Here is a 24887-nt window from a genome sequence, read left to right as displayed (position 1 = left end):
TTTCTTTGTTCATTGTGTTCACAACAATTTAAAGTAACACTTGACTTAACACTAGATTTCTGCCTAACGACATTAGCGGATTTTCACATAGGTCCTGACAGTAGACCATGAGAACCTAATCAAATGAAACAAAAATATTATATTTGTTTTTATGTTTTCAGGAAAAATGAGCCAATATTACATATCTGTGAGTTACAAAAGTAAGTGCACCACAAGCTAATTTCAAAACCAAAACTGGGCCAGGGATAGCTTTCCATCACTGATGAATTCTGAATTATACCAGCAAATTTAATTTAATAAAAGAAAACATCAGGACATCTGTACGTGAGCTGAATCTTTAGAGAAACTGGGTCATGTAGCAAGACAGCGATCCCAAGCACACATATCATTCAACAATAGAATAGTTCAGGAACAAAATTAATGTTTTGGAAATGCACAAGTATAATATTTCAATTTAATTTGTTTGACTGGTGTCTCTTTGTCTACTTTCCCGACTCCAGGCAGATTTTTGAGTAATTTTCATGTAGAAATGTAAACTTGACCTACATTTGTCTCTTCAAACTGTGCCAGGAACTCTTATGCATTCAATGTAAAGGTTATATTTATTGTAAGCATAAAGAGGCCTCAGTGAAATGCCAAGCATGTTGACAAAAACTTGATTCCATCCCTATATACATACACTACCAGTCAGAAGTTTGGTCACACCCTCTCATTTAATGTTTTTTCTTTATTTTTTTTTAATTTACATTGAAGGCATCAAAACTATGAATGAACACATATGGAATTAGTAAACAAAAAAGTGTGAAATAACTCTACATATGATTCATATTTCCTCAAAATAGCCACTCTTTGCTTTGTTGACCACGCTGCAAACCCTTGGACTTCACTCAGTGAGCTTCATGATGTAGTCACCTGAAATAGTTTTCACTTCACAGGTGTGCCTTGTCAAGTTTTATTTATGGAATTTCTTGCCTTTTTATTGGGGTTAGGATCATCATTTGTGTTGTGCAGATGTCAGGTTGATACACAGCTGACGGCCCTATTTGACAACTGTTAGAATTCAGCTTATGTCAAGAACCAATCAGCTAAGTAAAGAGAAACGACAGCCCATCATTACTTTAAGAACTGAAGGTCAGCCAGTCTGGAAAATTGAGAAAACCATCAAGCGCTACGACGAAACTGGCTCACGTGAGGACCGCCCCAAGAAAAGAAGACCAAGAGTCACCACTGCTGCTGAGGAAGTTCATCTGAGTCACCAGCCTGAGAAATCACAAGTTAACAGCACCTCAGATTAGAGGCCAGATCAATGCCACACAGAGTTCTAGTAGCAGACCCATCTCTACATCAACTGTTTAGAGGAGACTGCGCCAATCAGGCCCTTATGGTCAAATAGCTGCTGAAATTGAAAATTGGGCCAGCAAGTGCAGAGCATCTCTGGGAACTCCTTCAAGACCTATGGAAAACCATTTGAGGTGACTACCTCATGAAGCTCATTGAGAGAATGCCAAGAGCGTGCAAAGCAGTGATCAAAGCACAGGGTGGCAACTTTGAAGAATCTAAAATATGAATCATATTTAGAGTTATTTCACACTTTTCTGTTTACTACATAATTCCATATGTGTTAATTCATAGTTTTGATGCCTTCAGTGAGAATCTACGATGTAAATAGTCATGAAAATAACTAAATGAGAAGGTGTGTCCAAACTTTTGACTGGTAGTGTATGTTAAGAAACAACAAAATAAATAAAGAGGCAATAACTGCAACGGGGTCCTTTAAAGTTTATTGAAAACAATATTAACAAGCATAACACAGATGAACGAAGTCACTAGACAAATGAACTGGCAACTGCCAAAACTTTAGAGTAATCTCCCTCCATCTTACGAAGATGTGTGGGTATAGGGACCTTAATCCTGGTTCCTGTGGGGTTCCCGTTGTCCTCTATCAGAACAACATTGTTCGAGTCAAAGCGTGGAGTCATGCGTTCTCCGGGCATTTTGTGTCCAACGATGAGAGCTTTTTTCTTCTGGCCTTTGATGGCAAGCAGCACTTTGTCGCCAACTTTTCCAACGCCATTCTTGGTGTAGACGTGGATCACTCTCGGTGGACGGTGATATGGTGTGTTTCCAAGAGTGCTGTTGTCTACTACACGCACCCTCGTCATTTTTTGAATGGCCGCCGCAGCAGCAGAGACACTGTGACAGGACAAAAAAAGAAATAAGTTATCTTCAACTTAAAGAGGAATCCTATTGGCAAACTCATTAGAAATATTCCAGATTAGAACTGTAATTAACTTCGATGTTTGGGCAAAATTTTAAATTGACATTATAACTACCAATTTGCTAATTAAGCTGAATAATAGAGACTGTAGTGTTTAGATCGGATCTGGAGCAAAATACTCAAGCTGTTCCATAGTCAGTGGTGTAATTTAAGGCAATGCAAACTGAATAATATGGTAATATGACTCAATCAGGAAATTCAATTATATAACGTTAGTGGAGAGAAAGTCCACTGTTGATGATAATCGAATTAAATGCATAATGTAAATGAAATAATTTGTCTTCGATACAATTTAATATCCAACATGAAATATTTTTACATCCTTGCCCCAAGACCAGAGCTGACATAACTCGATTTAATTCATTCTCAACCGCTTGCCTAATTACTGAAACTTCTTATATGTCAAGTCGTCAATCTATACAAATCTCTTACCTAAAAGTCCTCCTGCAGATTACGGACGACGTCTCAACGAGGAGCCCAGTGAGGGTTCTTGAAAGCTGAGGAAGAGCCATAACTGCAGCAAATATTATGTCAGCTGGAGAGAGAAATAGTACATGGTTAGCAGCTAGCAAGCTAAGTGGTTTGCTAACGATATCGCTAGCATTAGATAATATTCACATGCTGGGCAGACAAGCGCTAACCTAACAACAGAGTAGAGTTATTCTTGTTTTTCTAGTATTTTCCTCAAATAGTACCTCAAATTAAAGATAAGTCATATTAGAAAGCTGCAAAGTTTAATATATATACATATTTATCTGTCTGAAGTTACCCTTCTGTCATGCTCCATGCCAATGTCAAAAGTATGTCGTCATCTTCACGCGACTAACTACCCTTAGCCGAGCTAGCTGATAAACATAACAGGAATTATTGTATAATAAGCAAATATTCCTCACCGTATTAAGAGGATGTGTTTTATGTGATATTTAATGCTGGATGTCAATCACGTATGCTTGTACAAACTAAACTACTCAAAATAAACAGCAGTACACTGTACCGCCCTGAGTGTGTTTGTTACTTTGCTTCACGTCATAAAGACGCGCTGGAGGTAAACGTAGATCTACAAGAACATAGAAGCTACACACCCGAAGACTCTATGGAGACTCGGCAGTCATGGCGCGTAAGGATGTGTCGTCTCTATATGACGTACTTCTGCCGACGTCACGCTCTAAACCTGAGTGACTTCGCCTCCCGTTGGACTGGTTAGGTTAGCGAGAGTTGTCCAACCGGCTGACAGTTAACACAGCCGCTCAGAGTTGCGTATCTGTACTAACAGCTAGCTGGGCAGTTTGACTAACTCGATCCACCCCACTAAGTTCACTGTTGTTAACAGACAGTCGTTTGGTTTAGTTTAGCCGACAGTCATTCGATAGCCTCCACCTGTTATTTGCTACATCGAGGGGCTAAGTTAGCTAACGTTACAGTTGACTGCTAGCTCACATTAGCAACTTGTTACAGTTTCTGCCCTGCTGCGCACCATAGCAAGGTAAGTTGTTGCTTTTTTTTTTTTTTTTTTTAAGTCCGTTAATTGTGTATTTATGTGTATTTCACGCCCAAACGGTTCACGCTGTTCTCCGCGGCGGTGCCAGCTTACCGTTAGCTGCGTCGCTGCTGGTAAACTTTGTGGATGCTGTCAGAACAATAAAGGAGTAAACACGTCCCGTTAACGTTAGCGTTAGGCTAGCTGATGCAGCCACGTCGAGCTAAACTCCAATGTAAACAAGTTGCTTACTTCATTGACGGAAGTTAGTGGGATCAAACTCGTGTGTTTATAGTGAGGATTGTAGTTTTGTTTAAAAAATAAGTGCGACACTGATGATTCTCCTCATACCACAGTTCGACTGCTGCTTGGCTCTTGGGTATTTGCTTTGCTGTTATTAAGGATGATCTCATATTTATGGCCAATGGCAGAATATTTATTTGTTTTTTGTTTTTTTTGGAGATACAAATGGTGGTGGTTTTGTATCTCCTTGTAGCAAGGCTCATCGGGGTTAGCTAGTGCATGGATACAAGGAAAGATCTTAGACAATGCAGCTATAGATTAAAGTCTGCCTGTGTAGCTGAGGGCGGTATTTTGACATGCCTGTAGATAACCAGCTGAAGATAAGCAATTCGTGCCATGATAACTACCGAATGTAACTTCTTCATGGCAGTAACAGGTTAAAATGGGCTTGACTTGCAGGCATGAGCTTCAACGTGGACTGATGACTAACCACAGGTTGCCTGTGACACTTAATGCTCTAAGTGATTTCCTCTGCATAGCCTATGAAGGGATAAACACAATTTGGATGTTAGCAGTCCATTTTGTTCCTGAGCTGTACCATGGAACAGTGAAATGAATAAATAATGACTGAAAACCTTCTAGAAAAAAACAAACAAACTACTTCCTCTGATTCCGGTTTCATGCAAGCCGAAAAGCAAAGCTCGACTCCTTATTGAATTACTTAATAAATACTTTATCTGATGAAATTAAGAATGCTTTTTTGCACTGGACCACGGCGGACACCAGCGTTCACTGTTTTAGCGTGTTATATTTTTGTCAATTAGTCATTGCATCTTCAAAAAACCTGCGATAAAACAGCACGGCCAGAGCAGAATGCAAATGGATGCCTTCAAATTTAAAAACTCCCAACTAGCTCCCCAGTCTTGAATTAATAATGACACTGAAACCGATAACCTTCACCTTACGTTCATGAGACTGTCACTGCACAACCACACACTTTAGAAATCCCTAACACAGCTGAATAGATACAACTGCTTGTTGTGTTATAGATTTTATAATTCAGCACGGGCTCACTTTGCAGTAAAAGATGTGACGGTAAACCTTACTTTTAAAGAAATGTTGCTATAGCCTTTTATCCCATAGACTCAACTGCATTTGTTTGTCCAATGAATATTTTATGCTACAATCTTATCTCTATTGACACATGTACAGACAACATTCATTCAGAAGGGGAAGATATTTGATTTGAAATCAAACATTTAACTTTTCTAGTGTGTAGTTTTAATATTACGTAATGCTTTGACTCCATTATGAAACCACGCGCTGTCTGACATCATCAGAATCTGTGATAATCAAAGCTCAGGCACCGAGCCGTTGTTAATGATTTACATGCTAATACCAACAAAGCTAATGTGTACAAATCTGCATTATCAGCCAGAACCACTGTTGGGGATTGACATAATTTTGAATCAGATTGCCTGTGCTTTAATATACAAAGCGGGTTTTTATTTTTAAAAAGGTAAAACGGTATTAATACTGTCATGCGAGCGTGGTTTCTGTTGAACAATAACATGTGGATGTGTGTGTTCGCTACATACTTCAGGCCTTGTGTCTTTGGCAGTTTCCTTATGGGGCGTGCACGAAGTCTTTGTTTCTTGTTTTGACATTGCTGATAAGTTTATCACCAAGCCCTTAAAAGGCAACGATGGAAACTTGATCAGGATGACATGTATGGCAGACACATTATGTCCTGTACAGTAGATGTCCTTGTCATGTGTGTGTAGTGAATTATTTTATTTATTTCTTTTTAAATTGTGAATGAGCTTTGACGCAACACTATTTGATTTGTTTTTGTTTCCGGAGAAATACCTGAACACCTCAGCACTGTTAGAGGAAGAGGAACCTAAAAGGAAAAAAGACCAAACGTAAAAGCTACTTGACTTATCCAGCCGCATAATAAAAGTATAAAAGAGTTTAACTAAACCAGTTCAGCTTCACTTTTGGCAGCTACTGGGTGCCCCTCCTTTGTTACATTCGGTTTTATATAGTTGAGAAAGTAAGTCGGTGTTGCTTCACAGTATTCTTATTCATAGCCCACTGTTTTAAGCATTGAGCAAAGCCTTTTCAGACATGTAAATGGGACCTATTGTGCTCATTTGTAGTTCTGTATGTAAATTCAGGGACTCTGCTAGAGAAACTTTGCATGATTAACAGTTTTAAAAAAAGTCATCCTTATTTTTTTTTTGTACTGACTCTTTACGCAGTTAGTTCCTCCGCTGTGTGAAGCAGGCACAGGTTTTAGCTCATGACTCGCTTAAGGACCCTCCTTCATAAAAGACCACTTTCTTTTGACTGGTAGGCTTTGTGGAAACCTTTGCTTTTTGACCAGTAGTCACCATTTAACGTCCATAACAGTGTTGGTGTGTGGAAGACTCGGACAGAATTGGAAACTCCTAAAATGCATCTGTACATGTTCGTGCCTGAATCCGATGTGGAATATAAAAAGTGGACTGACAAGTTCATTTGCAGCAACACAAATACGGCAGGACATCTCAGTTTGATAAATATTATGCTTAATATACCTGCCTCTTTGGCGTACAATGTGAACAATTGTAACATTAATATTGTAAGGATATATATATATATGATAGAAAAGGGACGTTTTACTATGTTCGGTTTAACATAGAAGGATTAATGTCTTACATGGTGATTAAAACACATTTAAATGCTCTTTAATAGCATGAATACGTGAGCAAATCTAGAAGGTAGGCATTAGCTTGCATCAAGATGGGAGGTACACTTAATAAAAAGGTCTGCGTCTGTATTATCAGCAACTAATGAGCACGCAGGTGCATGGAATCGAATGAGGTGCTCTATTGTATTGACTTTTTTTTTTTATTTATTTCATTTGTCCTGGCAGACGCGGATGTTGTTTGTCTAGCTAAACAGATATATATATATATACATATATATATATATATATATGTTGGTCCCAGGCAATTAAGACAAATCCCATTGTTGTGCTCGAAGCAAACTCACTCTGGGCCGAGTTTCAAATGGACAAGCTTGGGGATTTTCTTTCCCACCGCCTTCATCCCCTTGATGTTTATTTGTATTTTGAGAATGTGTGCCAGACTGACGGTGCCATAGCAACCAGCATCAGGTGGAAAGGTTGCTCAGTATTTCGGTGCTGCTGACTCATGCTACATCACGCCGTGCCACTGCCGTTTAAAGTCTTTTTGAGGCGTTTATATGACAAAGAATAAGATCAACATTAGTCTTTGCCTGCAGTGTCTTGTCTGCTTACCTAGTTTAACAGAAAAAAATCGTTTTTAATGATATAATTTAAATTGGTAAAGAAAGGATTTGCGCTGTTTAAAAAGAATACCAAACATTTGGTTCATATTTTATGTTGCTTAAAGTTCATATTTACATGTAGTAATTCAGAGTTATGGTACTGGTGTGCAGATGCTTTTTATAGATCCCATCACAGTTGAGTTTAGATTAGATTAGGGGAACAGCGGATGTTGAGATGAGATTTGGAAGACAAACAGCAAACGCAAAACTCTCCTATGACGGGAAGTTTTATTTGCGACAGGATGGTTTTAGAAATAAGTGTTGCAGACAGCTTTTGACGCAAATAACTCTTTACTTTTAGGCGTTAGGCTGGAAATATTCTGCTTTGGTGTTATGGAGGTTACAGGAAGATTGGATTCCACCAAACATCAGCAAATTCTATGTAACGCAGCAGCGCACCAAGGAACTGAAACTGAAACGTCTGGCGTCTTGAGCAGGTCAATGACCCTTAAAATGCTGCTAACACAGGTTGGAGCTTTTACTGTCCCGTGATTTGAACGTGGTTCCAGTATCTGTGGACGTGACTTAAATAAAGGAAACCAGACGTATAATCGTATATTTAAAGTAACAACAGGGCGCACACTCAGACAAACGGCCAAGAACGTAGATTTAAGGCAAATATTAAGACACAAGAATTAACACACAATATCAATAAAGCTCACTATGGCTAGCCAAATGTTTGCGTGAGTGTTACGCATTATCATTCTTCATTCATGACTGTAGAAACATGCTGCATACAATTTAAAGGATGGCTGCGTCTCTGAAGAGATATGTCACGGTATTTGACCTGTTTTGCATCCCCGTGACTTCTGGAACATTTTGTGTTTTTAGGTGTTAGATGAAGCTGTTTTTGAAGTCCCTTTCAAGATGTTGGTGCTGAATGTTAAGCAGCCTCGACTGTTGCAACGGGCCTACGATGTGCAGCAGTGTTGTTGAAGGCACAGGGGGGTATGTTGTGTCCTCCTTGGGTTGAGACCGGTCCATTTGAACCCAGTGGTCTCTATCGGCTTATTGTTCAGCACTGGCTGCGTCCCTCTCCACTGATGTCACAGCATTCCAGGGAGCGGATAAATGAGTTAGTGTTAGGGCAGATGAGCAGCATTGTGGACAGCGCTGATAATAGTGGGTAGAAGGGCACAAGCATTGCAGTGCAAGTGTGAAAAAGCGCTCGCCAGAACACCTACGTGTATTCAAGCCATTTGCTCAGTGTGTGTGTAATAATCAACCCTTTTTAAATGTGATCAGCCATTTTTTTATAGGATGGAGATGTTTTAACCTCCCTCATGCTTTTTGCATCCTTTCTATTTGCAGTTAAGTCAATAGGGGCCCTTTTATGTTTTGTTTTTTTTCCAACTTCATGGCTACTGTATAAGAGGTGTCATATGATGACTACTGATGTTGACTGGATGGCTAGTGTTTTATGTAGGCTACGCTTTTGCCCCTGTCCCTCATATTTGCTATTCCTGACTAAGAGCATCCCTCTCTGGGTCAGTGAATGTTGATCTTTGTTCACGGCCCTACTGGCATAAACCGGGGGACGTACAATCTTAAGTGTTAGGAAGTTTGGAAGAAGCTTTAGAGATATAGAGAACAAAAGAGAAGATGGTATCTCTTAAAAAACCATTACAGTGCTCCTAAACTAGGATTAAGAGTCAATGAGGTGACGTCCAAGTTGGTTTTGTGGTCTAAGTTACATAAGGTATTCCCGTTAACAAATCACAAACTATCCCTGTGGTCTCTCTTGAGGGAAGTTGACAACTCATACAGTAAATATCTGGGTATTTTGCTTGGTAACTCCCCCCCACCGTTAAGCCACACGTCCCGTACATTGTAAAGGTTAAAGCTGGTACTCTATTTACAAGCTTTTTGCCGCCGCCGCCGCTTTCTTTCATCTGCGTTGGACTGTGGTGACCTTATTATACCTGTGACACAGGTTGCCATGTTTCTCAGAGGTGCATGACAAATTGTAAGGCTTTGACTCACCGCTGTGAGTCATGCACTCAGCAGGATGGCATGCGCCGGCCACCCATGGGAACTGGTGTTTGTACACGTTTGGCACAAGGCAGTTCAGTACGATACTATCAGCATTCTCAGGAATCTGATGCGCTTGCTCGAATGCTCACGTGGAAATTCAAATGCACTGAAGAAGGACTTGAAAGTTCACAACACAAATGAAAGCATCAAGGGATGATATTTATATACTATGTTCACTGCATACCTGTTTAACAGGACTGATTCCCTTAAATTCCCCTCTTGAAATGTTAAGTTCCTGTATTTTAGGTATTTTAACTTTGTTTTGTGTTCATTACACACACCTAGTCGCTCAGAGTATGTATTTTCCCTGACAGCTTTTCCTTGAATTCAGTATAAAGTTGACTAAATGAGATTAACATACGTATTGCAACCATAAAAAAGGAATAGAAAGCTTATTATGGTTTTAAAAAAAGCATGTTTCAGTTGCTGCGTACTGTATGTGGTCAAAAAACTGCAACAAAACATGTGACAAGACAGAAATGTCACATGCCAAATTCTCTTCATGTCTGCAAATACACTGGGTAAAATTCTGGGTGTCTCTGGTCTAGAAGGTGTGTATAATGCACATAAACCCAGTGGATGTTTGTCTGTAATAATAATAATCTAGCACAGTGCTGTAAAATATGTATCTCTTTCTTTACAGGTTGTCAACATGCTGCAGTGAGTGATGCACCGAGTGTTGATATTTATGATGGCCATCCTGGGGGCGCAAGGATGCCCCGACTCGGAGAGCTGCACAACACCTCCGCCCAACACAACCTCCAAGGATTACTGTTACTCGGCTAGAATTCGCAGTACAGTACTCCAGGGTTTGCCTTTTGGCGGGGTGCCTACTGTCCTTGCCCTGGACTTTATGTGCTTCTTGGTGAGTACGTCTACAGCTTATGGGTAGTTTTTTTTTGCTCATTTCAACAGCACTTTGTTATCATGAAGCCCTTACATTTTCTTCATGACTGGGGGAGAGTACTTTCAGGAATACCTTGAATCAGTTTCACAACTTTCATTGAGTACATCTGTGTATTGTAAACAAAGGGCGTAGGGGTTTTGACAGGCTCTGTTTATTTTGTTCTTCCAGGCGCTGCTGTTTGTGTTCTCCATCTTGAGAAAAGTAGCATGGGACTATGGGCGCCTCGCTCTGGTGACTGATGCTGAAAGGTAACTAGAGCACGCAGGTCTTACAGACTGGGCAGTCCGCTGCCGAGGCTTTCTGACAAACTTGTTAGGAATCATGGAAAGCAATAGCGTTATGTGATGTGCCAACTATTTATTTTTTAAAATGTGTTTTGCTGACATCATTTTTGTTTCTGTAACAAGTTCTGAATCGCTCAAATGGTTAATGTTTGCGAATCACAATTGTTTAGAGTTTGACACGAACTCCAAAGGGTTCCCAAATTAACATCCAAATATATTTTTACCATCTGAAATAATTAATGATACAGTTTTCCTAGAAATGTTCCCTCATGTATTAGTTGGCAAATTGTATAGTGCAAAAGAATTAGTGTTGCAAGAGACTCGTAACACAGTGTTTTTAAATCTTGATCGTACATATGTTGTTTGGGTAGTTGCATACTGTTGCAGGAGCGATGAGAGGGTTTTGGCAGTAGTTTTTATAGAGCAGGTTTAGCAGGCAGCAAGTCAGAAACCTGATGGATGCAAAGGCGTTGGGCACTGAATGTCTTAAAATATTCGATAGTCAACAGGAACTACAGGCTGATATCACAGCCTGCTTAAGTGGCTGTTTCTCTTTCAGAATATATTATCCACTGTGGCTGGATGGTATATAGCATAGGTATAGAGCTCAAAGGTACACACAGTTTGGTTTGTGAATAGCACTGACTAATTTAAAATCCAAGGAATATATTCTATTTAAAACTGAAGCTGTTATGGTTTTAAATTATTGATTTAACGATAATCTGATATGTAAAATACAAGACTCAGTAATGAGCTTGAAAGCGCAGCTGCTGGGGTGTTGGAACTAGCGTTATTTCAAGAGGCTTGTTTTGTAGCTTGGTTTTGAGACTTTGTCTTTCTGAATACACGGTGAGATGATAACGGGGTTGCTACCTTTCGAAATGGTGGGAAAGGTATGTCGTACTCGTGGGCACAGATAGATAGCTGGGTCTGTTTTGCAACTGATTCACTCTGCAATTTATCCGACTTTAGAAATCTGGCCAATTTCCAAATCACTGATGCCGTTTGACCTCTGTCACAGTTTCTTCATTTTGTGGGGACATCAGACTGTGCTCGTGATTACTCCTTGTTACTTTACAAACTTGCCTGTATGTCCATTTTTTTTTCGTTTTGGAAAACTATTTGTCTTTTATCTCCCAGCCCTACTGGTACATTTATTGTTCTATCTTCCAAGAACAAATGTTATTTGTATTTGACAACTGCTGACAATTCATACTGTATGTTAGCTTAAGATAAACTGGCTGGTTTAGTGTTTTTTTTTTTTTGTTTTTTGTGTCAGAAGCAGACATCACAAGGATGGTACTCCAGACAGGAAGTCAGCAGTTTTCCTTGTAATGGCAACAATGCACTCTGGCAACTTTGTCACTTGATATGTGGTTTGTTGATGATGGAATAGGCCTGAAATGGAAGTAGAAAAATGATTTGGAGCCATTATAAATTAAAATTCCTCTTGGATCCTTTTCGTACACCACTTTAAAGCCGCTGTCTGAATTTAAACCCGGTGGCCCATAGTTCCCCGTCATTATATTGTCTGATATATTGGAATAGAATGATACGGATGTCGGCACGCTGACTTAATAATGAGAGAAGTTGTGGAAGCAGCCACAGAGACGCTCGTCAGCAAGGGCTGATCGAGTCGGTGAGCGGCAGAGATCTGACACCGCTGCAGACTTCCTTGACTGTGAAGCCTCAAAAGCACAAGACGCAGTTGTCCAGTACCTACATCCTCCTACTGTGTTTGTGTGATGTTACAGCTACATTATTTTTTCAGCTGCATGTGAGCAGAGAATGGGGTTGAAGCTTGGTGGGAGGGTGGGAGGGGGTGGCAGCATGGGACAGTGTTGTAACAGACAGGAAATGTAGTTTGCTGTCTCATGACACCGTGCTGACTAGAGATCGTTGTCTTTTAAATGTCTATAACTTCTGTGAAGTGGATGGAGCCCTGCTACGACAATCAAAACAGACATACGTTTTTTTTTTTTTTGTTTTGTAACAGCTCAAGCAGCCATGACACTTATTTAACATAAATTAAATAGAAATGCATTCATATAAGTGGGTAATGTATACCAGGATGAATAGAACCTTTCTTTCATTGGTACACTTGATGTGAATTATGCTTCTCCAGAATTTCTTTGAACCAATACCCTTAATAACCAACCAGTCCATTTTATTTCAACTAGGCTGAATAGCATTGTTTTGCTTTTTTGTTTTGCATTGTTTTGCAGCAGGATGGATCAGCGGTACACTCGCCTGGATGATCGGGAATAGTATGTTATCTCTCCATATCACCGGCTCACTACTTTTTCCTTCTTTCCGTTTACCTCTCTGTAGTTAACCTGACTCATAACACTGTCCGTTCTGACCAGGCTGCCGTGGGTTTTTGAGGCTCTTCCATTCTCGATGGTTTTGTTTTTTTCCTCCTTCAGGCATCCAAGTGCCAGGCTCCTAATTATTCTCCCTCTCCTTGTCTATCTTGTACTGCTGCTGTTGGCTGTCTCTGTCCTCTCTCACCGTCCTAATCAGATCTGTGTTCTAATCTGTGTGTTGACCTCTTTATGAAGCGTGGACTTCTTCTGTGTGAGCGAAACGCATGAGCCACACAGAGGGGATGCTCACGGGGAGAGGTAATACTTCTATGATGTCTGGTTGTTCATAGACAGGCCCTAACATGGCACACCTACAGTATATCCTGTCTACTAAAGTTGAGATGAGCCATTCCTACTTCTCTAAGGAATGTGGGAGACAGCCTCAGGCTTTCTCCTTATTCCATTAGGGATCTCTTAAAGCCCTGGGTGACGTCATCCTTTTATGTAGTAATAAACATCGAATCAGTCTTGGAATTCCAGCAGAGCCAGGGTCCTCATCATATTTTACAGATATGTATAAGGTTAACTCTTATAACCTCCCAGGGGAGTGCAGTCGAATATGTACACAGTAAATAATAAGCTCCTAATGCCGGGTTATATTCAAGAGGACCTGCAGCTCTGCTGGACAAACTCCATAAATCTGCATTTCGATCATCTCTGTGTTTCCATTTTCCCTGTGAATGCTCTTTTCGGTAGAGATTTACCTCCTAATGTTTTATTGCAACCTTTCCTGACAGCGGTGGTGGTGTACCTGTTTATAATAGGCTCCTAACTCCCTAACGCTGCCTGAAATGTGGCTGTAGAGATTTTTCCCGTGGTTGACTTGTTTGTGTGTGGCCTGCAGGGGTGAATCTCTCCAGCTCATTTCAGGGCGAGTGTTTAGTGTCTGTGTGTGTCTTTACCTTTCCCATGCTGAAGGTAAACCCGCTGTCCTGAGACACAGAGAACTAACATCCTCCTATGGTATGTGGTGATGTTGGGTAGTTGTGTAATGGCATGCAAATGCTCTGTGTTCTCTTCTCACACAGTGTGGCAGAGTCACGTGAACGCTATGAGCGCCTCACCTCGGTGTCCAGCTCTGTCGACTTTGAACAGAGAGACAATGTAAGTATGCAGTTTGTTGTAGTCGGATGAAATATGATTGTCTTCAGACAATACATACTGTATGTACATGTGAAAGTCTGTACAGATTCACTTCTATGCTCTCTTGTTTTGTAGGGTTTCTGCTCCTGGCTAACTGCTATCTTCCGCATCAAGTGAGTCAACCTACTAGCACCCGGTTGCAAATAAGGACTTTTTCTAAGTTCTAAGCTCATAAAATCATGTTACATTACTCACTGCAATGTTTCAAACTCATCATTAAGTGCTAAGCTCACCTGACAACACGCTTTGCATTTCTTATAAATACTTCATATTAAAAATCAATGCCAGTGAAATGGTATTAATGTGAAACTGCAGCAGTAGGAAATGTTCAGGTTGCATCAGCAGCAACAAACACACTGGATAACGTCTGAAGTTGTCATTTTGCATTAGCTATAGGCTCATTCTCCATTGTCTTAACTCACTTCGCAGTAGTTACCTTTATTTAAATACACGTTTGAAATCGCCACTTCGAGTAGCTGACTTTACCGCTGTGTTCCTTCTGAAGGGATGAAGAGATAAGGGAGAAGTGTGGCGAGGATGCGGTGCATTACTTGTCCTTTCAACGTCACATCATTGGCCTGCTGGTGGTGGTGGGAGTGCTCTCCGTGGGCATCATCTTGCCTGTTAACTTCTCTGGAGACCTTCTAGGTGAGCTTTTCTTTACCTTTTTTTACCTTTTTTTTTGTTTTTATTAGTTGTTTTTGGTTGGGAATGGGTTCGTCACATTTCCGTGAACCAGAACGGCCAGTAACGCAAGAGCTCTGAGAAAATCATGACAGAATTTACCTGTAATGTTTAATCCAGTTTTATATTTTGCTGCAGGTTTACCGAACATGTCAAAGTATTGTTATTAATTTATGTAAGGGATACTTCCATTGTGTGTAGTTAATGGGAAATTACTTTACCAGATGATCCTATTACTGTCACAACCATGTTCCAGATTCCAAGCTGCATTGTGTTCAGTCCAGTACAGGGACAGCCTTTCATACTAGTGATTGTTCTGCTTCTTTTAATTATTTATTTATTGTTTCTACAGAAAACAATGCCTATAGTTTTGGGCGCACCACTATAGCAAATCTTAATGCAGAGTGAGTATTCATTATACAACTCCTTAATTTATTCTTTCATTTTGAAGAATTACAGTATGTTGGCTTTTTATTTTTTTCTATGCTATAACTAGATCCTTTTAAATTTTATTTCCCAAGTAATACACTACTATGGCTGCACACCACCTTCGCATTTCTCTACTTGTTACTGACGGTGTACAGCATGAGACGGCACACGTCCAAGATGCGCTACAAGGAGGATGAATTGGTGGGTGGCGTGTTTTCTAAAAATATGTCTTTTCAAATGCCTATTGCTAAGCTGGTAGCGCTGTATGTTTATGTGGGCTTGTCATTTCATTTCCATGCAGGTGAAACGCACACTATTTGTGAATGGAATCTCCAAATACGCAGAGGAGTCTGAGATAAAGCAACACTTTGAGTAAGCCTCTCATCTCTTGGCTCCGCCGTCAACGTCGCACAGTTCCTAAATTTGTCTGCTTATTAAAATGGTACACTGGCCCGTCGACGTGGCCGTAAGCCGCGCATTAACTGTATTAAGGTGTATGAGAGCCATGCCTTTTCTTGTTAAAACAGCTGGCCCGTCCTGGTCCTTACGATTGGGATCAGACAATGGCAGGCCTATATGTGTAATTGTCCTTAATAGAAACCAGATGAGCAGAATTAAGCAAGTCATGTGTCGAGCTGCTCGAAGACTGAAGAAGGGCATATTTGGCCCAAATCCTACATTTCGTCCTGTGCTGCAGGAAGGCATCTGCAGTCTAAAAATAAAAAATATGTACTCTAAATACACTTAGCTATTGTTTATGAAATTATATATGTACTTTTTTTTATAATGTTTTCCTTTCTCCTCTCCTTCTCTTCTTCGATAGGACTGCATATGACAACTGTGTTGTACTGGAAGCTCGCATCTGTTACAACGTGGCCAGACTCATGAATCTCGGCTCAGAAAGGTAACGGTGTTTTAAACGTGCCAAGTGTCTTCTCTGTTTTTGTTGTAATTTGAAGTGCACTTGGAGAGTGTCAGATTTTTTTCCATCTAACACAGTGGATGTTTTGTATACAGGAAGAAGGCAGAGCGCAACAAGAAATTCTTTCTCGACCTGCAGAACAAGGAGCATGTTGCCACCATGATCAACCCGAAGCCCTGTGGACACCTCTGCTGCTGCGTCATTAAAGGCTGCGAGCAGGTCAGAGTGACAGACCTTTAACGTTATCTCACAGCAACACTCTTCTCGTACTTGTTTTCAAGCAGATACATGTAGCTTTTCAAGGGGAAGATAAGGAATGATTGCGCTGGATTTCAAGCTGAAGCTGAAGCAGGGAAAGCATAAGCAATGTAATGCCTGTACAACACATTGATTATGATTAAACTACATATAAACATAAATGCTAGTCACATTGTTCCTCGTATTGACTGTGTCATATGGCTGTGACGCTAAAACTGCATTTATTTTTCTTTTACTGAACATTAACAATGGCAACCATTTAGTTTATATTTAATAGTAAGCCCATGTGACATGGTAAATGGTTGAATGAGGAAAACAGATTAGCGTGGCTATGGTTTATGGTACATAAATGGAGACATTTTTGCATTTTGTTTTGATGAATCCAGTTTGGTTGTGTTTTTAGAGCTTATAGTTATTGTTCTTAATTTGATTAGATTAAATTTTTATGGTATGCAGTCCCTCAAAAATGTCTCAGACTGACTAATGCTTTGTCCTACACAGGAAGAGGCAGTGAGCTACTACACCAAACTGGAGTCACAATTAAAAGAAGAGTACAGGAAGGAGCGAGACAAGGTCAATGGGAAACCTTTAGGAATGGCCTTTGTTACCTTCCAGAATGAGTCCATGACTGCCATGTACGTATAGTACCTTTGCACAGGGTAAAATCGATGAACATAACCAATTTGTGAATTGTGTTTCTCTTCAGCCACTGTAAAATATGTTATTTGATTTGTTTGGATGGATGTCTGTCCTCAGAATTTTAAAGGACTTCAATGCTTGCAAGTGTCAGGGCTGTCACTGCCGCCGTGAGCCCAAAGTGTCTCAGTTCAGCAGCAAGCTGCACACACACAACTGGACGGTCAGCTACGCTCCTGATCCACAAAATGTCTACTGGTAAGAACGCATTCGACACTTACTGAAAACTTTGGTTACGTTTTGCCAGAATAAGAATACTGCAAGCAAACTGGTTTGTTATTTGTGGTGCTCTAAATGTAACATGTAGAAATAAGTAGACTTCAGTCAACGTCGAAGAGGTTTACTCTCTCCAGACGGTATATTGGTATTTGAGCTGCAGTGTCAGTTTACTGGCCAGCTGTGTCCATAACTGCAGGTCATCGCAGATTGTATGTCTAACCGCTACATAACCTTTATCCCACAGGGAGCATCTGTCAGTGGGTGGAATCTCCTGGTGGCTCCGCTGCTTGGTTATCAACATTATCCTCTTCCTCCTCCTCTTCTTCCTCACCACCCCGGCCATCATCATCTCCACCATGGACAAGTTCAACGTTACCAAGCCAGTGGAGTACCTAAACGTGAGTGATCACACTTTTAAAGATGCGATTCTTCTTGTAGCATTTATTTGTGATCCCTTTTTTTGTGTTATTACTTGTTCTGTGGGATCTTTGCAAGAGAAACAAAAGGAGAAAGATTAAGCTTCCTAGAATAAGTCCAGGCCATCACATCACTCGAAGCATGGGAATTAACCGGTTTCTTGACGCAAGCTTGTCTCTGATCTTTTATCCAGAATCCCATTATCACCCAGTTCTTCCCCACCCTCCTTCTGTGGTCATTCTCCGCCTTACTTCCTACCATTGTCTACTACTCTGCCTTCTTCGAAGCCCACTGGACCCGGTATGGTTTACATCTTCTTCAGTCAATTGAGATATTTTCTTCATTCCCATTGGATGTTTATGTGGTTTTAGTGTCCTGCATTAGTTTATAATAATACGTGTAAATATTTAATTTGATCATACAGGTCAGGAGAGAACAGGACCACAATGCATAAATGCTACACTTTCTTGATCTTTATGGTCCTGTTGCTGCCCTCCCTGGGACTCACCAGGTATAACACAGTTTTTATTTGTACCTGGAAATACAATGAAATGTAAAGCTAAACAGCAGTCAGTCCTTTTTTTCACCCCTTAATTGTCTTTTGTTTTTTTGCAGTTTGGATGTTTTCTTCCGGTGGCTTTTTGACAAAAGATTCTTGGCAGACGCTGCAGTGAGATTTGAGTAAGTAGTGTTTACTTTTATGGATGTTTTAATACAACTCAGTAGCACTGGGAATTGGGTGGATGTTTAGATTGTAAATGTACAGCAGTTTATTTGGCACGTGACTTCATTTTACTTGTCTTTACTTGTCTTTACTTGGCTTCATACATCTTATTTGCAGCTAATCCGACTTTTGTCTTCTGTCTTCTGTTATACTGACTTTCTTTTCTTTGCTCTTCAGGTGTGTTTTCCTACCTGACAATGGAGCCTTCTTTGTCAACTACGTCATTGCATCTGCATTCATTGGTAATGCCAACGACCTGCTGAGGATCCCCGGTTTACTCATGTACATGATCCGTCTCTGCCTGGCTCGCTCTGCAGCTGAGCGCAGGAACGTCAAAAGGGTTAGTGGGACCTCTGCTTCAGTCAGTGCCAAGTATGGAAGTAGTTTATAGTCGGCGGTTTGCCAGTGTCGGGCCATCTGTCTGTGTCTGTGACCCTAATTTTTGCAGTGTGTCTTGCACCGTTGACGTGCGTCAAACCGCTGCCTGCAGTTTTTCAGCCGATTCAGTGTGACGCTCTTTGAGAGACACCAGCTTATCGAACCATTGCACAATTGAAGAGACACTGAAATGACAAAACAAAACAGCAAATTTCTCTTGTTTTACATCTTCATCAACGTAGACCAACTGCTCTAACTCCTATGATTCAGGACAGGCCGGCTTTGTATGACACTTTATAGTAGCTTCTCTGGTTTCGGACTACTGCCACTTGCTGATAAGAAGTAATTTGCTTTTGGATAGGTGCAGAATATACTGTATGTGCCAGCTGGCCTTTGGCTGTAGTCTTTGCAGTGTGTTCAAGTGCAACTTTATGGTCCACACAAGGGCAGTGGGAGGCGGAGTCACAGTCGGCTCTTGGTGCCGGTAGTTCTTTGATATCAGTTAACTGTGTCCATACCTTTAAACGTCACTTTGGGCCCCGGTAGCAGTATTTATTACATTTGTTAAGTAAACTGCCAATTACAAGAAATAATATGTTGCTTATCAGTAATGAAAAATGTTGTGTCGCTTCTCTATAGCACCAAGCCTATGAGTTCCAGTTCGGGGCTGCCTATGCCTGGATGATGTGTGTCTTCACTGTGGTTATGACCTACAGCATCACCTGCCCAATCATTGTCCCTTTTGGTGAGTTCTGCTGTTAATAACCCTGCTAGGTCACAAAGATAGAGTGCTGATTAAATGGCCGCAGGAGGAACATGCACAGGGCAGGCAGCATGCAGTGGCTCTGTTCTTCATACAGAAGCTTATCAGCAGACCTAATTGGATTAGCTTCACTGATTGTTTTGCCTCTCTTCTCTGTGCAGGGCTGATGTACATGTTGCTGAAACACTTAGCAGACAGATACAACATGTACTATGCCTACCTGCCATCCAAACTGGACAAGAAGATCCACTCTGGGGCTGTGAACCAAGTGGTGGCCGCTCCCATCCTCTGCCTTTTCTGGCTTCTTTTCTTCTCCACTGTTCGCTCGGGTAAGAAGAGGACTCCATCTACAGGCCACAAATGTCCTAACACGCAGCCGTGTGAATTTATAGTGTCTCTTTATACATTAAGCAAATATCTCCCTCCCTTTCTTTCCCACAGGATTTACAGCTGCAACATCCATGTTTACATTTGTGGTTTTGATCATCACAATCATCATTTGCCTCTCTCACGTCTGCTTTGGACATTTTAAATATCTCAGTGCGCACAACTACAAGGTACAAAGATCACCAGCCTTTTTCTGCTCTGCTGGTTTCTATTTTCCATGCCACCAGTATTTCACACCACCATTTTATTTACATATGTGTTCATTAAATATGTGCTTTTTGTTCAAGATTGACCCCCCGAAGGTTGATGTATTGCAGGATGGATCGGTGGATGGACCTCCACCGGGCCCTCCTGCTGCTGCCAAGGCAACTGTACGTATTCAGCGATTTTTATTTTGTATCACTCTGGGCCTCAGCGTCAAAATGGACACGGTCAACATTTACAAACTTTGAGAATACATCCTTATTATGACCGTTAAACATAGAAGGAACTGTGGTGAACCCTGGTCAGGAAGACTTACCATATTTACATATGCACACAAGAAAATAAAACTGTTTCTATTAAGTTGAGAAAATGTAAATAAAGGCGTAGGAAGCTACAGAAAGAGATGAAGATTGCTCTAGTTTTACTATGAGAAAATATAATCTAAGGAGGATTTATTCATATTTTTAACAGGCATCAATTTATGCAGATATTTGAGCAAAGTGGGTTAAATGTATTTATCTCAACTGTAGGACATTTTTGCAAATTTTCAGTGGCATTAAATGTGTGTTCTGTGTGTAGGCCAACAGTGATAATAGTAAATAGTCCTGGAACTCTTTAAAGCACGCTTTGGGGCTGTGGCCTCCAAGACGAGAACTTATTCTGAACTTTAACATTCTGCTTTGTTTCTTATTCTTCCCTACAGCAAATGTACATCGCTCAGATACTTCAAGATCCGAATTCAGAGGAGGCAGGTTCAGGCAGTGGCGAGGACGATGGCCAGGGGTCCTCGCAGGACGAGGATATAATCAATGTCGAAAATGGCCTGAATGAAGACTTCCAGTCTGGTGAGGACAGCCTCATTGACAATGAAGTGCGGCACTGATGCTGCCTGAAGCTTAACTTGAGGAGTGCACTGAATATGTGAATTACACAAGGAACTGAACCAACAGTTCTCCAAAGCATCTCAACCTCCATCGAGGGACTTAACACTAACTTAAAGCACACTGTCTACTAAGGATTAAATGGATTGTCGCAAAACGGACTCTTGCATTAACTTCATTGGGTCTCACCAAACTACATCTTCTGTATAAATGCAGAGGGAGTCTACACTGACGATGCGAGGGCAGCAACATCCCTCATCCCGACATAGCTGAGGCACATCCCAAATTATTGCACATGGACCAATGAAAGAGGACACTAATGCGCATATGAAGAATTGTAAGCCTTGTCTCGTGAAGGGATTGCTTTTCTGTCTGTATTTCCTTAACATTATTGCACTTGAACAAGAGGACCCGTAAGCTCAAGTTTCACTAAGGTACTGCAGTGTGGCATGCAAATTCAAAGGGTGGAGGGATTTTCCCATAATCCTTTGCCAGTGTCTCTAATTGTCTGCACTAGATGCTTCCCCCCCCTGAATAAGCAGCTTATGAGAGAGATGAGCAAGAGGGTAGTTTCTATGCCAACGGATAGCCTAGTCTGTGCAGGTGTGCAGATGTGACGATCTCTAATTGTTCTTCCAAATCCATAGAAGCCTTTAAAAATAAAAAATAAAAAAAGGAAAATTTTTGCTACTAACACTCCTGGAAGCTTTGACACTACACACCTACAATCCTCTGGATTTGTAAAATAGCATTTTTTTTTTTTTTTTTTTTTTGGACATGGTATTTATTTGTAGGCATTTAATTTGAAATGCTATCCAGCTTGAAATACCCCTAAACTGTGGAAGAAGATAATTAATATCTTGGCACACTACATTTAAAATGATTTCATTAAAGTTCAGTCTCTGAGCCTGTGTTGGGACTGCTGTTGGACTGCTGCTACTGATGCTGCCCCCAGAAGGGGAAAATCTTTGCACAGCTGCTTGCAGGAGGCCTGTGGAAATTGTGTGCGTGGTTCAGAGGAAGGAAAGATAGGCCTTTATTTTTATTTTTTTGTTTTTTTTTAGGTGTCCCTGGGTCAAATAACACCCACTGTGACTGGTTCTTTATCTGTTGTTTTCATTTGTATCTTTTTGTTAATATGTTTACGTCTTTATGTAGAGATTTTGAAATTAGCGTTGAGTTTAGGTCGCTGCGGTAAAGTTTCACGGATGCCGTCTCTCTGTCAGGCCCTCTTTAGAGTATGGTAGACATCATGCAGGTATATTGAGCATTGTTACAGTTTCGCATATCTCGGGTACGGCTGCACAAGAGGGTTTACCAGTTACAGTGGATGAGGTCTGGCTCTATTTTTTTTTTTCATACTCATCTTCAGCAGTAAAAGAAAATGCATCCATTACGCCGCTTCTAGTGTTGCTATGAAGTAGTCAAGTTCAAGCCCACAGTTGTACATTCCAGGTGTAGATCCAGCTTTGCAAGGCCTCCACCGTAACAACACTCGCATACTAAAAACACGCAGATTTAAATGTTCCTAGCATATCCCTGACCCGCCTCAGCCATACGACAAATATATGTACTTAAAATAACACTAAAGTAAAAGTGAAATGCAGTGATCTTACTCAGGATTTATCTTGCAAAGTACCACTACTGTCATTATTCAACCATAACATGATGAAACGTATTATCTGGCTGCTTAGAGAACCATTGTGGGAAATGTGCACTAATCCTCCTTTCACTTATATGACTGACAGGGAAGGGCACGCTCCCCATGGGTGTGATGACGACAATGGTGAACCTAAACTGTCTCCGTTGGTATATTAGCAACACTTATGGGTATATTATCATGGTACTAACAAGAGAATTGTTTGACACCATTGAGTCTGGGGCTCTTCTAGTCATGATAAGGTGATTTTATTTTTTTATACCTCTTCATTTTTATACCTCTGAGACGTCTTGAAATCTCTGAATGTGTCCTGTCCAAATAACATACACTGTCCAACCGTGAGGGAGATGCTTAAAGTCTCTGCTTGTCTAACTCCATTTTTTTTAAGCTCTGAATGTAGATTAATTCCTGACCTTTAGGTAAAGCGAAAATGGCCTAAGTTGTAGAGTGACTGCTGTATCTAAACAAGCACGGTTCAGTTGCTAACCAGACATTGAATGGTTTTATACTGTAAAAAAAAACAACAACTTACTGATGTCCCGTCTAATGTCACGGCATTTCATTTGAGTATAGATTTGTCAGTCTGATGGCTGCAATGATTTCTAGTCGTCTTTTTGCTAATTCCATGTGTCCGTGATGATTTGTTTTATTCTAGATTATCTTTATAAGATCTGTATAAACAGCCAGACTCACTGGAAATAAATGGATTGTTTTTGTAAACAGCCAAGCTCTAATAGAAGTTCTCAGCTTGTTCCTACCATGTATTCCGAATGGGTAGTAAACTGTCTCTGCGCCTCAAAACTGTGCACAACTAGAATGTGTTTTTGTGTGCTTTGCCTATTTTTTTTCTTATTTTTTTTTTTAGGTTTAGCTTTTTTCTAGATAAGGAGAGTAACTTTAGCAGACCTTTTTTTTTTTTTTTTTGCGAAGGGCTGTGTGTACAGCAGGTATATAGTGTGTATATCTGTACTTCCCTCAAGCTCTTTCAACAATAAATACGTATTTAATCAAGCTGGTTGACTGTAAGAGTTTCTGTTTAACAGTAATGCAATATACACCGATCAGCCACAATATTAAAACCACTGAAAGGAAACCTTTGGACCTGGCATTCATGTGGATGTGACATGTACCACCCACCTTGACCAGACCTTCACTCCCACCCCATAGCAATGACACTCCTTGATGGCAGCAGACATCCCCAGCAGGATGCAGCCTGACACAGAGACAAAAACGGTTTAGGAACAACTCAAAAAATAAGAACAGCACAAGGTGTTGACTTGGCCTCCAAATACCCGAGATCCCAAACTGATCAAGTATCTGTGGGGATGCACTGGAACAAGCCTGATCCACAGAGGCCCTTCTCCTCAACCTATAGGACCCAAAGGCCCCCACTGACAATATTCTTTTGCTAAACAACCTCAGAAGGTCCATGTCCATTCTCTGATGAGTCACAACTGTTTTGGAGGCACAAGGGAGACCTACACAATATTAGGAAGGTGGTCATAATGTTACGCCTGATCTGTGTATGTAGTAAATAGGAATCAACGCATTTTTTGTACCACTGTCCAATATAGCCTTCAATCTAGTATGACCAGTAGCTTTGGCTGGGCAATGTTAATATTTATTAGATGTCGCTGTGGACATTATAGAGTCGGAATGCTGATTTAATACTTATTCTAAACCCACACTCATAAATAATTCCTAACACTATATAAAATATATACAAATATATAGGCTACAGTATAAAGCAGCCCATCCCTGCAGACAAGGGACGTGCTGGAATTGTTCCCTGAAGTGCGCTGCAGTGTTCCCAAAGGTAATTCAGGAACGTTCCAAAACTGTTTGCAGGGATAGTTTACTATATAGATGGTATGCAAAAATAGAAAAAGACTATAATTCATTATTTTGCTGCAACAGCATCATTTACTATGCTCAGTAGCATAGGATGGCTAGTGCTAGCAGTGCTACCACAGTAGATGTATAACAGGCATTTCTGAGTCTGTATGTTGACATAACTAATACTTGTGCCATATTGACACAGTGTTGTAGTATTTGCATTTATAGTGTAATTGTGGTCACAGTGAGCATTGACAGAGTGACAACACTAACAACAGAGAGCAAGTAATGTTCCAGGTTAACCGTTAGCCAGGTTAGCAAACTGGTGCTGCAGGTATTG

The 24887-nt window shown here is 40.6% G+C and overlaps 2 protein-coding genes across 6 annotated transcripts; one reads left to right on the top strand and one right to left on the bottom strand.

Moving 5' to 3' along the window:
* Nucleotides 1–1739: 1739 nt before the first annotated feature.
* LOC311500753 (large ribosomal subunit protein uL14m-like) lies at nt 1740–3239 on the bottom strand. Of its 3 annotated transcripts, none has more exons than XM_084562339.1 (3): nt 3048–3134; nt 2711–2813; nt 1740–2193 (listed from the first exon to the last, which is right to left on the bottom strand). In XM_084562339.1, the coding sequence occupies exons 2-3, from the start codon at nt 2788–2790 to the stop codon at nt 1827–1829; spliced, it is 447 nt and encodes a 148-aa protein (XP_084418465.1). In that variant the 5' UTR covers nt 2791–2813; nt 3048–3134; the 3' UTR covers nt 1740–1826. The 3 variants fall into 3 exon arrangements, with proteins under 3 accessions (XP_084418465.1, XP_084418466.1, XP_084418464.1); XM_084562340.1 differs by lacking the exon at nt 3048–3134 and adding an exon at nt 2920–3019; XM_084562338.1 differs by lacking the exon at nt 3048–3134 and adding an exon at nt 3172–3239 and having other exon boundaries at nt 1741–2193.
* Nucleotides 3240–3519: 280 nt separating this feature from the next.
* On the top strand, nt 3520–23842 carry LOC311500752 (CSC1-like protein 2). 3 transcript variants are annotated; one of them, XM_084562335.1, is made up of 24 exons: nt 3520–3761; nt 10033–10254; nt 10465–10544; nt 12806–12847; nt 13975–14050; nt 14165–14202; nt 14595–14737; nt 15126–15177; nt 15295–15403; nt 15504–15574; nt 16026–16106; nt 16220–16343; nt 16884–17017; nt 17139–17276; nt 17542–17695; nt 17908–18014; nt 18139–18225; nt 18330–18395; nt 18616–18778; nt 19456–19561; nt 19741–19908; nt 20021–20136; nt 20254–20337; nt 20874–23842. In XM_084562335.1, exons 2-24 carry the CDS (start codon nt 10057–10059, stop codon nt 21051–21053), a joined length of 2517 nt encoding a protein of 838 aa, XP_084418461.1. In that variant the 5' UTR covers nt 3520–3761; nt 10033–10056; the 3' UTR covers nt 21054–23842. The 3 variants fall into 3 exon arrangements, with proteins under 3 accessions (XP_084418461.1, XP_084418463.1, XP_084418462.1); XM_084562337.1 differs by lacking the exon at nt 12806–12847; XM_084562336.1 differs by lacking the exon at nt 3520–3761 and having other exon boundaries at nt 9991–10254.
* The last annotated feature ends 1045 nt before the right edge of the window (nt 23843–24887 follow it).

This window comes from Chelon labrosus (assembly GCF_963514085.1).
Source record: "Chelon labrosus genome assembly, chromosome: 15".
Taxonomy (NCBI): domain Eukaryota; kingdom Metazoa; phylum Chordata; class Actinopteri; order Mugiliformes; family Mugilidae; genus Chelon; species Chelon labrosus.
Note: the sequence above shows the minus strand (reverse complement) of the source record. Positions and strands in the feature narration are given on the sequence as shown.

Bases quoted from the DNA above. Each gene is read 5' to 3' on its own strand.
- LOC311500753 (XM_084562338.1), bottom strand. From the start codon at position 2,790: ATGGCTCTTCCTCAGCTTTCAAGAACCCTCACTGGGCTCCTCGTTGAG. The intron at 2,194-2,710 runs GTAAGAGATTTG...GTCCTGTCACAG, and splicing joins ATCTGCAGGAGGACTTTTAG to TGTCTCTGCTGCTGCGGCGG.
- LOC311500752 (XM_084562335.1), top strand. From the start codon at position 10,057: ATGCACCGAGTGTTGATATTTATGATGGCCATCCTGGGGGCGCAAGGA. The intron at 16,107-16,219 runs GTAACGGTGTTT...TTTTGTATACAG, and splicing joins ATGAATCTCGGCTCAGAAAG to GAAGAAGGCAGAGCGCAACA. The intron at 20,338-20,873 runs GTACGTATTCAG...TCTTCCCTACAG, and splicing joins CTGCTGCTGCCAAGGCAACT to CAAATGTACATCGCTCAGAT.